Consider the following 12,789-nt stretch of genomic DNA (forward strand, 5'->3'; position numbering starts at 1 on the left):
AATAATGAAAATGAAGAGGTTTCCTGTCCAAAATCGTAACTGTCTTTTTGAAGAGAGACTTGATGGGTTTCAATATACTTTCTGTTGTGTGTGTCCATGTTGTAAAACAATAGTTTATGTGTGAGAATATCATGGCATGCATATAGACTTTGGCCGTCTTGGAGGTGAGAAATGGTCTTATATGGTAGAAATTCGACAGGTTGAATTTAATGATATTTGTGATTTTTTTAACATGTGCTTTAAATGATAGTTTTGTGTCGAAGACCACTCCAAGATATTTAAACTCCTCCACTACATCGAGGCTCTCTCCATTGACCACCACAGATGGTTGATCGCCCTCTGCTGACTGACCAGAGAAAAACATACATACAGTCTTTTTAAGATTCACTAAGCCAGTGAGATACAGGTGCCAGAGCTGCTGATAATTTTACAGCGGCTTCTTGTTTTGTTTTTGCATGTGCATACAGCACTGTATCATCAGCTGCTCCATTATCTATCAGTGATCATAGATAATAAATAAATCACAATAAAATAAGGTCATTATTTATTAGCAATGTTAGTAAACATAGAATTGAAGGATAATAAATAAATGAACAAATAATATGACAGACGAAAAATAAATAAATAAATTAATTAAAACGTCCCACGTGAAGCTGCTGAGCTGCAGCTGCTCTGACGTCAGCAGGCGGCAGCTGCTTATAAACCTCAGAAGAAGAAGAAGAAGAGAGAGAGTCCGACGTCCTGCAGGTTCGAGTCCCGGTCCAGGTCCGGGTCCAGTCCGCTCAGGTACCGTCTCTGCTGTTTAATGTTTTTAATCTTATTTATTGATCAGAGCTTTAGATCAATAGATGGAACTTTATTCTTCTGTCAGGTTGTTGCTCCAAAAGGAAATAAATAAAATACAAAGAGGAGATAAAATACATCCCACAATGTCTAAAACAATTAAATAGGCTACTACAATACTAATGCTAGACTATTTAATCCGATATAATACTAGTATAAAGGGAACAACCTAAACATCAGTTAACAGCTCTACCTCATTTAAATACGGTTTTATATTATTATTATATTAGTGTAAAGGGCAGAAACATCATTTAAAAACGAGGCTTGTTGTTTTTTAGACTTATTGTGTGAATCCGGATCAGCGTCTCCTTCAACAGCTGATCAATAATCAATAATCAATAACCCAATAATTACAATACAGTGACGTGTCATTCTGCCTGAGGGGAAGTTTAATTTCTGGTTTTTAAAGCTGATCTATAATCTATAGCTAAGTGACAGGCGATGAAAACTCATTAGTCGCTGACGTCACCGTCGTGTTACGTCACATGATCAATTAAATCACCGATTCCGTTTCACTCTTTTTTTTTTCACTTCTGTAATTTGTCATAAATATTCTTATTAATTATTGATCAGTTCTGATGTTTCGTCCCGACGCGTTGCCATGGCGACGGAAACTTCAACTTTCAACAAAGAACTTTATTTATAGGAACTTCAATCAAACTCAGCATCGTTTTTTTCTTTCTTTTTTGTCTTTTGGCTAATGTTTTTTTTTTTTTTCCTTTCAATCTTTATTGAATTCATCGGCATCGACAGACAAATAACATTGAATTGAACATGGGGTACATACAGAGAGGATTTAAAGGCTTTGTGGAAAAATTAAATAAATAAGAATGATAAACCATACATAAGCATCCAGAGCATGGGGTTGGGCTACATAACACTTATTTAACAGAGAGGATTTTAAGGTTTAAGAGAGTCACAGTCCGCATGGCTTTCTTGTTCGTCAGTCGTTGTTTTAGAGGTAAATTCATGTAAAACCACTGATGCACGTTGCCTTCAGGGACAGTTTTTCATCAACAGTCTCTGTATTTCCCTCTAAAACAACTCTGTGTGGTAACGTTGTGTTATTATCTCATAGCGTGGTGAATGTGCAGGTCACAACTTGTCCACCAGAGCGTTGTGGAGTTGTTGGATTGTGTATTTGATGAGTTTGATGATGAGGGAAACCAAGAAATCCCATGAGCCTCCGTAGCGTAGCTCTGAGCAGCTCACGGCTCTGCTCCACCGTTCTAAAAACAGCTTGCACCGACAATTAAAGGTAACGAACCTACTGCTATGACTATAGGGATTATGGTGATGGGCCGATTTGACTAAATGTTGAACTATCCCTTTAAGGTTTGAGATTCATTTATTATCTACAAAACAGATTTTTATTTGTAAAACATAATCATTTTCCTCCCACTTCACAACGACGCTCTAGTTGCAGTAACGTCTGGGTCCAGCTGCCTCTCATTGGTCAGACGATGCTGTGTCTCCACCGATGACGTCACACATCCATCACGTTGCAATAACTACATTACCCATGAGCCTCGCCTGATGACTCCTCCCAGAATCCTTTGCTGCATCGACTCTGATCCAAATGAGTTTCTGTAGATTCTGTGAGTTAACGGGTTGGAGCTCTGTGATTGGCTATTGGCTCAAATACTGATCAATGTCCGTAGATTAATAATCATGATTCTTGACATTCATAATGTGTCGCTGAGGATCAGTCAATCAATCAATCAATCAATCAATCAACCAATCAATCAATCAATCAATCAATCAATCAATCAATCAATCAATCAATCAATCAATCAATCAACCAACCAATCAAACAATCAACCAACCAACCAACCAACCACCTAGAGCTCTGTAAAAGAGAGTAGTGACAGCATTGGTCCAATGGCAGCGCCTCCTGGTGGAGGAATATGGGTTTTGCAAAAGAACTGACATCTCTGCATTGTTGGTGAATGAGCAGTGTGGTGTTTTCAATAATTTAAGGACATTTATAGATCACCCACGTTAATAGCATCATTGAGGATCCTTTACAGATAAACATTAACACATAGGAGAGTAAAAAAAACTGTTGTCTACATGAATGTTTCAATCTACATTTTGTAATAAACAAATTATAAGTATAATCTGATATGACCAAGACACCTAAAAACAAAAACACGGCCGTTTTCATCAATTTACAAGCAAGTGGGCAACACACATACATTGGAGTGAATGGGTTTTCTGGGCGCTTTTGCAATACCCATATCCTGCCACTAGGGGCGCAAAACCCTTAAACCCTTAAAGCAGAACAATGCAGGATTTCGGCTGTAATTATTGTGGCTCAGAGTCACTGTGATGGTTGAGTGACCTATTATGAGGTGAATGGGGTCTAGGCCAATGCGCCCACCCCCCCCCCCACTGGCTGAAAACCGCACTTGCAAGATCAGTCCTCCGTCTCGGTGTCCCAAATCTCATCAATGGATAGAACTATCGCGAGAAACTGCCTTACGGCAGTACGAGATAAGAACGCAGATGACGTCATGCATGTCATGAATCGTGATTGGTTTGAGTTCGGAAAGTCGGAGGAAACCATGGAAACATGTTTGTACTGATGAAGTTCGGCTTGTGGCTAACACGGAGCTAATGCTAACACACACACACACCATGGATCTTTTATAAGATGTAATACATCATGACACACACACACACGCCTTCGCGTTTTGGAACCTTTATTCATGTGTGTGTGTATGTCTGTGTCTTTGTGTCTTTGTCTGTGTGTGGCCGTATTAGCGTTAGCTCCCTGTTAGCGTTAGCGCCGTGTTAGCGTTAGCTCCGTGTTAGCATTAGCTCCGTGCTTAGCAAACACCGCTCTCTACCTTCAGCAGTAAACACAAGCACGTGTAGGGAGGGGGTGGAGGAGGTGGTGGCGGCGAGTTTTTTTTTTACGACAGTGACATGTGCCTCCCAGAACTGTGGGGGAGCCCAGGAGAGGGAAAAAAAGAGAAACCAATGAAGGAGCGAGCTATTTCCAGCCAAGTTGCATAGTTCTGCTTTAAACCCTTAAACCCTTACCACGGGAGTCAATGGTGGTGTCCTTACTCTCTTTTCCAGTGCTCTACAACCAACCAACCAATCAATCAATCAATCAATCAATCAATCAATCAATCAATCAATCAATCAATCAATCAATCAATCAATCAATCAACCAACCAACCAACCAACCAACCAACCAACCAACCAACCAACTAATCAATCAACCAACCAACCAAGCAATCAACCAATCACTATCTCTCTGTTTGATCTTGCAGGAACATGGGAGGAGCCTCTGAACTGGATCTCAACGCCTCCTCGTGGCTCCGCCCCTACACCAACGCTTCCTGTCAGCCTCCAATCAGAGCGGAGTGTCTGTACGGCACCGCTCAGCTGGTCCTCATCGCCACGGTGACCGCCTCCCTCAGCGTCGTCACGGTGACGGGCAACGCGCTGGTGATGGTGTCCATCAAGGTGAACCGGCGGCTGCGCAGCGTGAACAGCTGCTTCCTGCTGAGCCTGGCGGCGGCCGACCTGCTGGTGGGGCTTCTCTCCGTGACGCTGGCCGCCGCCGCCTTCCTGCTGCGGCGCCGCTGGCCGCTCGGCGCCGCGCTCTGCGACCTGTGGCTGGTGCTGGACCGCGTGGCGAGCAGCGCCTCCGTCCTCAACCTGCTGCTCATCAGCCTCGACCGCTTCCTGTGCGTGACGCGGCCGCTCAGCTACCCGGCGCGGCGGACGCGCGGCGTCGCCGGGGCGATGATCGCGGCGGCGTGGCTCCTGGCCGTGGTCGTCTGGGCGCCCGCCGTCCTGTGCTGGCAGAGCGCCGGCGGCCGGCGGCTCGTCCCCGAGGGCGAGTGCTACACCCAGCTGCTGGTCAGCCCCGCCGTCACCATGGCGACCACGCTGCCCTCCTTCTACCTGCCGGCGCTCGTCATGGTCGTCCTGTACGGGCGCCTGTCGGCCGCCAGCCGCCGCCGCCTCAACGCCATGCGGTCGCAGCGAGCCGCGCTCAGGACGTCCAGCCCCTCCCTCAAAGGCTTCGACCACGCCTCTGACGCATCTCTGAACCAATCAGAGTCCAGCGCCTCCAGGTAGGGATGGCACCATTACTTGTTTTCACAATTAAAGCAGCACTAAGGAACTTTTCAACCTTCATAAAATATTTTCATAACTTTTGTGATGATACATCGACTTACAACAAGTTGAATGACACCTCTGTCATGGCCTGAGGGGGTCTGTATCATTATGGTCTGTATCTCTTTCTCTGGCACTAAGCAGCTTTGAGGAGCATGGTAGGAACCCTGCTCTCACGCTAGTGTTCATGGGAAATGGAGTCTTCCTTCACTTTCACTTTTGCGAGTCACAACAAGGAGGGAACAGGCAAAACGGCACTTTAGCAATGGATTATGTTTGTGTTTTCACTTTGAAATGATCCACTGGAAACAGAAACTTAGTTTTGATGTCTTTTGTTAATTTTAATGCAGGATATTTACAGGGCTTCACGCTAGTGTTCATGGGAAATGGAGTCTTCCTTCAGGCAAAACACTACCGCTTTGGTCCACAGGCGGCGCCAAACTCAACCAAAACTGAAAGTTCTTTAGTACTGCTTTAATTAATTACTTATTAAAGGGATACGCCAACTTTTTTTTCGTGTCTCCCTCCCGAGTCCATGACCAGCAGATAGACACCATCCTTTCCACTGTGTGTGCAGTAACAAGGGAGATAGAGCCGTATCACCGTAATTAGCTTAGCTCAAACGCTGGAAGTGTATGGGTAGTGTTAGCCTGCCTCCACCTAAAGTCGCTAATTAGCTTAGCTCAAACACTGGAAGTGTATGGGTAGTGTTAGCCTGCCTCCACCTAAAGTCGCTAATTAGCTTAGCTCAAACACTGGAAGTGTATGGGTAGTGTTAGCCTGCCTCCACCTAAAGTCGCTAATTAGCTTAGCTCAAACACTGGAAGTGTATAGGTAGCAGGCAGGCTAACACTACCTATACACTTCCAGTGTTTGAGCTAAGCTAATTACGGCGATACGGCTCTATCTCCCTTGTTACTGCCGCACAGTGGAAAGGATGGTGTCTATCTGCTGGTCATGGACTCGGGAGTGAGGCAAGACACGGGAAAAAATGCTGGCGTATCCCTTTAAACGCCATAATTAATTGATCACAAAGATTCCTAAATATCATCACTTTCCAAAAAAAGATTATGTATGAACCGTGTCGGGAGATGTGGCGCCAAAGTAAAGGTGAATGCACAGATTCTGGTTCATTTAAGTCACGTAACGTTGAACTGGTAGGAATTTAAATGCTGAGTGTCATTCGTAATAAAAAAAAAAAGATTAAAATTAATTTAAACATTTGGTATCGATGACAATTAATGACTTGAATATTTCAAACACTTCCCCTGGCGGATTAATAATTGGTCATATTTTAATAGATATTTAGAATATTTTATAATTAGTAATGTTTATTTTGACTATATTTGATTTTACACATTAATAGTGTTGATGCATAATAACCGTGATTATTTATCTGACAATAATCGCACCCAAAAAATCTATAATTGTGACATCATTACATCCAGGAGGAGGAGCCTCTGCCTCGCCGCCCGCCGCACCACGGAAGAAGACGACAACAGGTTCGAGACCGAGTCGTCGTCCGCCGCCGACCACCGGACGGCGTCGGCGGCGCTGGGCTTCGGGGAGCGGAGGCGACGGCGCGTGATGGCGCGGGAGCGGCGGGTGACTCGGACCGTGCTCGCCATCGTCCTGGCCTTCATCGTCACCTGGACGCCGTACAACGTGATGGCGGTGGTTGCGGCCTTCTGCCACGTGTGCGTGGCGCCGGGCGTGTGGGCGTTCGGCGCCGGGCTCTGCTGCGTCAACAGCGCCATCAACCCGTGCTGCTACGCGCTCTGCAGCGCCACCTTCAGGACCACCTTCTGCCGCCTGCTGCGCTGCCGACGCCACCGCCGCTGACCCGTGACCCATGACCTTTGACCTCCACTCACCTGTTGTGGCTTGATGGCGTTCATGAGGTTCTCCCCCCCCCCCCCCCCCCCCACACACACACACACACACACTTCTTTTGGAGAAATTTTACCACATTTTTCTATAATATTTTGAAAATTCTACCACTTTTTCTAGAATTCTTGAGTAATTTTACCAGTTTCTTCTCAATTAAAAAAAAAAAGCTTTTTACTATTTACTATTTTTTACCTATTTAAAGGAGCATTATCGCAAATCCAAATTCTTAATTCGGCCACTAGATGGAGCCAGGCGGAGCATATCAGATATAAACAAGTGGGCAGCTGTCAGAGAGAGAGCAGCCTCGTTTAGTCCTCCCCCTCCCCCCTCCCCCCTCCTCCTCCTCCTCCTCCCTCACCAGGCTGAATGAACGTGCAATCGCGGGAAAAAGAAAACTCGCTAGTGGAAGCGGCAGCTCTACGTCGCGCACAACCACAACAATGGCAACAACAGCAACTGAAACGTCCTCCTCCTTAATAACGCTGAGAGGACAGCTGGAGACAAAGTGTTCTACCGAGCGATTCAGTGACTGTGAGCACCCTAACACTGCTACATTACTATTTACTGTTGCATTTTTCCGGTTTGGAGGTCGGATTTGCGAGTTCCGAGTGCAATTGAACGCAGCAAGCGCCGGGCCGGCTTGGATCATAACAAAGACAAATGCTGCATTTGCCCCACGGACACTACACTGTTGGCGATTTTTTTTGTAAATTTAGTTATGGGTCCCCCCGACCCATCTTTTGCATATTTCAGCTTGTTTTATGCTATTACTGCTGTATTTGCGATAATGCTCCTTTAAAAAAAAAGGTTGTTTGATTTTTTATTTTTTATTTTATTTTACCACTTTTCCTAGAAAATACCAGTCACCATGGCAACGCCTGGTAGAGCCTGTGGTTGGTCAGTGTCACAGCTGATGATGTAATGAACAGACGACGCTTCACCAGAAGAATTTACAGAATTTAATTTGTTCATTTGTACAAGTCAATAATCTATAATCAAAAATAGATTTTACAGCAGAACAACGTGTTTATAGGTTCTGGTCCTGGTCTGGACCTGAACCGGGTCCAGACCAGGACCAGACCTCACCTGGACCACTACTCACTACGGACTAACTGTTAGACTAGAGAGGGAAAGCTGCAATCCACAGGAGGAGGAGGAAAGGGGGCGGAGCCAGAAAAGGGGAGGGGCCATAAAGGGGGCGGGGTCAGAAAGGGGGAGGGGCCAACTGGATGTGGGGAGGAGTCAGAGAACAGGTCGGGGATCTGAGACCCCAGAGACCAGGAGGAGGAGGAGGTTGGTGTCTGTGGGAGGAGTCTGTCAGTTTGAGGAAATCGTTTGGTCGGGGGGCGGAGACTCGTTGTCATCGTTGTCGTCCTCCCTCAGTTTGTCTTCTTCTCTCCTGGGAACAGAAACGTGGAGAACAGTTCACTTCCTGGACTTTGTGATGTTACAACAAAGCAGCCACCAAGCCCCGCCCACTTTGACCCGGCAAACATGTTTTCATGTTTTCATGTTTGCCTTTAAATGTTTCATTTCAAAAATCTTTGATGAATAACGAAACGTTTTCGATACTCCAACACTGAGTCCATGACCAGCAGATAGACACCATCCTTTCCACTGTGCGTGTAGTAACAAGGGAGATAGAGCCGTATCGCCGTAATTAGCTTAGCTCAAACACTGGAAGTGTATGGGTAGTGTTAGCCTGCCTCCACCTAAAGTCGCTAATTAGCTTAGCTCAAACACTGCCTGCCTCCACCTAAAGTCGCTAATTAGCTTAGCTCAAACGCTGGAAGTGTATAGGTAGTGTTAGCCTGCCACCACCTAAAGTCGCTAATTAGCTTAGCTCAAACACTGGAAATGTATGGGTAGTGTTAGCCTGCCTCCACCTAAAGTCGCTAATTAGCTTAGCTCAAACACTGGAAGTGTATAGGTAGTGTTAGCCTGCCTCCACCTAAAGTCGCGAATTAGCTTAGCTCAAACGCTGGAAGTGTATAGGTAGTGTTAGCCTACAGTCTAAACTCTGTAAATATTTCACTTTATCCACATTTCAAACATGTTTAGGTGAGAAAGTAGCCGTTTAGATCAGCAGTGTGTCGTTAATTTGTCTAAATACCAGCTGTTTACAATTTTGTTGGGACGAATTCGGCGCTACTCAAGCTAGCCGTTGTGACCAACGCACTTCCGGTTACTTTCACAAAATAAAACACCCGTTGCCCTTTAAAACCATGACGATAGAATTTGTGCTTTTACTTTGAAACAGGAAGCTAACCTACCCTCGATGTAGCTAGCTTGAACCAAAATAAAGCGTCTTTGCTTGAACCCTCCGTTTTGACCGATCTCGTCCCGTTAGCGCCATTTGACCGCTCAAGATGCCTTACCGGAGAGTTTTGTCAGCTCTGAGACGAAGATCGGCCCGCCGGTTTCTGTTTAGAGTTGCTGAAGAGTTTCTCTGATGACTTTAGGTGGAGGCAGGCTAACACTACCCATACACTTACAGAGTTTGAGCTAAGCTAATTAGTGACTTTAGGTGGAGGCAGGCTAACACTACCCATACACTTCCAGTGTTTGAGCTAAGCTAATTAGCGATTTTAGGTAGGAGGCAGGCTAACACTACCTATACACTTCCAGTGTTTGAGCTAAGCTCATTAGCGACATTAGGTTTAGGCAGGCTAACACTACCCATACACTTCCAGTGTTTGAGCTAAGCTAATTACGGCGATACGGCTCTATCTCCCTTGTTACTCCACGCACAGTGGAAAGGATGGTGTCTATCTGCTGGTCATGGACTCGGGAGTGAGGCAAGACACGAAAAAAATAAATGTTGGCGTATCCTTTTAAACTTAGACAGAAAACTAAATGTCCAGTCCGAGCTGGTTCTGGTCTCACCTCGGGTCTTCTTGGTGCGGGGGGAGCAGGGTTTGGACACGCGGACGGAGCTCTGGCACTCGGCGTTGAACAGCGCTCGCTTCAGCGTCCCGGAGCGGCTCTTGGTGTTGGTGGCGCCGTCGCACGACTCCCACGGCCCGAACTTATACTTACAGTCACCTGAGGGGGCGGAGCATAGGCATCATCATCATCATCATCATCATCATCATCATCATCATCATCATCATCATCATCATCATCATCAGCTCCATGTTTGTCTTTCAAAATAAAAGTCTGGGGCTCTACAGTTTGGACCTGAACTCCTCACATCAGAGTTTGAACTTTATTTTGAAGCAGAACTCACTTTTTGGGTCATTTTTTGTCGTTTAACTTCTCAATTTACAAACTACACTTTGGGCCAGTAACATGAAATATTTTTATATACATAAAAAATACCTCTATAATATAATGATATAATATATCCCATCATGTCTATGGATGAACCTACAGGATGTTGACCAACAATAAAACTGAGTTGAGGCAGATTTCTGCTGCATGTGAATGTTTTGTAGACTATTATATTTAGTTTCATATCCACCACATGTTGATTTATTTAAAGAGATAGTTCAACATTTTGTAAATTCATGCAAAACCACTGATGCACGTTGCCTTCAGGGACAGTTTTTCATCATCACTCTCTGCATTTCCCTCTAAAACAACTCTGTGTGGTAACGTTGTGTTATTATCTCATAGCGTGGTGACTGTGCAGCTCACAACTTGTCCACCAGAGCGTTGTGGAGTTGTTGGATTGTGTATTTGATGAGTTTGATGAGGGAAACCAAGAAATCCCATAATGAGCCTCTGTAGCGTAGCTCTGAGCAGCTCACGGCTCTGCTCCGCCGTTCTAAACACAGCTTGCACCGACAATTAAAGGTAACGAACCTACTGCTATGACTATAGGGATTATGGCAGTGGGCCAAATGTTGAACTATCCCTTTAACGCTGACTTAAATGAGTAGAAGTAGTTTCCCCAAAACTGTTAGTGTTAGTCAGGTGTGTGTGTGTGTGTGTGTGTGTGTGTGTGTGTGTGTGTGTGTGTGTGTGTGTGTGTGTGTGTGTGTGTGTCTTACTGATGTCCTTCTTCCAGTTGCAGGGGATCCTACAGTGGATCTTGTGGCTCAGGTCTTTGCAGGTGACGTCCCTCAGTCCGTCTCCACAGTCGCCGGTCTCTGGGACACAGCGGCCGTACTGGGTGTCGTCGGGGGGGCACTCGGCCCCCGCCCCCGCCCGCGACTTCTCATGCGCTGCATCGACTGGAAGAGACAAGACGAGTCCTCATGCTGCTCTGTGATTGGCTCTGATGTCATAACAGTCGCATCCAGGTGTTAAAGGGACAGTATCATTTTTTTAAAGTGTGGTTGTATGATCTACAAATAGCCCCTAAGTACTTTAATTGCAGTAGAAGACTCTCTGCACTCCTCCCGTTAGCAACGCCAGCCCATAATAGCCCTGCCCAGAGATTTACAACATACAGTGTTGTGAACAGACCCAAAGAAACGGCCTATTTTCACGGCCTAAAAGAGGTTTTACCTGAAAAAGTCTAAAATAAGACACGCCCACTGATGATGTCACAGACTAGGATAAGACACGCCCACTGATGATGTCACAGACTAGGATAAGACACGCCCACTGACTAACGATGGTCAGACCGGTGGTCAGACTGGTCTGACTGGTTCTGACCGGTTCTGTCTCTGCAGGAACAAGGAACTGGTCTCGCTCTCTGACCTCTGACCATGAATGTGCTTCCTCACTTCCTGGTGCATTCTGGGAAACGGTGCAAAAAGGTCTCACGGTCCTGCTGCTTTAACGTCAGCATGCTAACAGCTCAGAGCTCCTGGTGTAGCTGCAGGTTTTCTGTTCCAGCCAACCAGGAGCAACAGTTTGACCAATCAACCGTCTGAAGACTGAGATCAGATGATTAAATCAGTCAAATCTGCTGCTGCTGATTGGTAAAAGAGTAGTAAAGAGTAATTCCCTTTTTTTTTTTTAAATCTTTAGTGCGTAACTTCTGTCGATCCCTAGAGAAATCCTGCATATTTACAAAAACACATTGTCTATTAGTTTATTTAGTTGTCGGCCTGAATGACATTCAGTATCTCAGTTCTCAGTTCTACATCATGTTGAATATGAAGTGTAAGCTGAGTTTGGTTCCATTTCAGATTAAAAACCATCGATGGGTTTTTACCATCGTTCAGGTTAGACAAATGAAACAAGTCTGTAAATGATCAATGTTATTATCGTTGCCTTACCTCTGCGGTTCTTTCCTCTCTTGTTGGCTTCAGTCCCCGTCAGGACCAAGACCAGGACCAGGACCAGGACCAGGGGCAGCTTCACTGACAACACACCTTGCATTCTGCACAGACACACACACACACAGAGCATCACAACACAACAACCACACAACAGCATCATCTCACCATAACGCCAGGATTCAGGAAGTTAAAATAGAAATCTGACACAACGTTCAAACATAAAGACAGAAAAGCTAAAAACACTACACCTTTATAAACCACTAATAACCTCTGTATGGTGGTTTGTAGGATAACACCTCTCTACCATTCAACTGTCCAGTATTTCATTTAGTATCGTCCTGTAGCTTTGATCACAACATTCACTGTGGCATCGTTTCAATAAACTTCTGCATTAACCCGACTGAGTTTTTTTGTCCTATATCTTTGCAAAAAATGTATTTCATCATATAGTATTCCAAGTATTCTTCAATTAACTTGTTTTTTTCATAATACATCCTCATTTTATTTTTTACTTTTTAACTTTTTGAATAAAAACACATTTTGTATCACTACCCCTCTAATGATCATGGGTCTAAAACGACCCACATTCCTTTCCAGTGTGGTTTCATGCTGAGTGAGAGTTTCTTTGCTGTAACTTTTGAAATCTATCTATTTTATGATTGAATGTTCCAAGTATTATTTAATATCTTGTTTTTTACTAGTGAGGTCTTTATTTCTATTTTTACTTAATTGTTTTGTG

At 44.8% G+C, this 12,789-nt stretch overlaps 2 protein-coding genes across 2 annotated transcripts; one reads left to right on the top strand and one right to left on the bottom strand.

Moving 5' to 3' along the window:
• Nucleotides 1-4,131: 4,131 nt before the first annotated feature.
• On the top strand, nucleotides 4,132-6,825 carry LOC310987977 (muscarinic acetylcholine receptor M4-like; the record flags this gene model as incomplete). Its single annotated transcript, XM_083974446.1, has 2 exons — nucleotides 4,132-4,940; nucleotides 6,432-6,825. 2 exons carry the CDS (start codon nucleotides 4,132-4,134, stop codon nucleotides 6,823-6,825), a joined length of 1,203 nt encoding a protein of 400 aa, XP_083830572.1.
• A 1,417-nt stretch (nucleotides 6,826-8,242) lies between these two features.
• LOC310987978 (midkine-like) lies at nucleotides 8,243-12,150 on the bottom strand (the record flags this gene model as incomplete). Its single annotated transcript, XM_083974447.1, has 4 exons — nucleotides 8,243-8,272; nucleotides 9,760-9,918; nucleotides 10,869-11,051; nucleotides 12,048-12,150. 4 exons carry the CDS (start codon nucleotides 12,148-12,150, stop codon nucleotides 8,253-8,255), a joined length of 465 nt encoding a protein of 154 aa, XP_083830573.1. The 3' UTR covers nucleotides 8,243-8,252.
• Nucleotides 12,151-12,789: the final 639 nt, after the last annotated feature.

Source organism: Trachurus trachurus (genome assembly GCF_905171665.1).
Source record: "Trachurus trachurus genome assembly, chromosome: 6".
In the NCBI taxonomy this organism is placed as follows: Eukaryota; Metazoa; Chordata; class Actinopteri; order Carangiformes; family Carangidae; genus Trachurus; species Trachurus trachurus.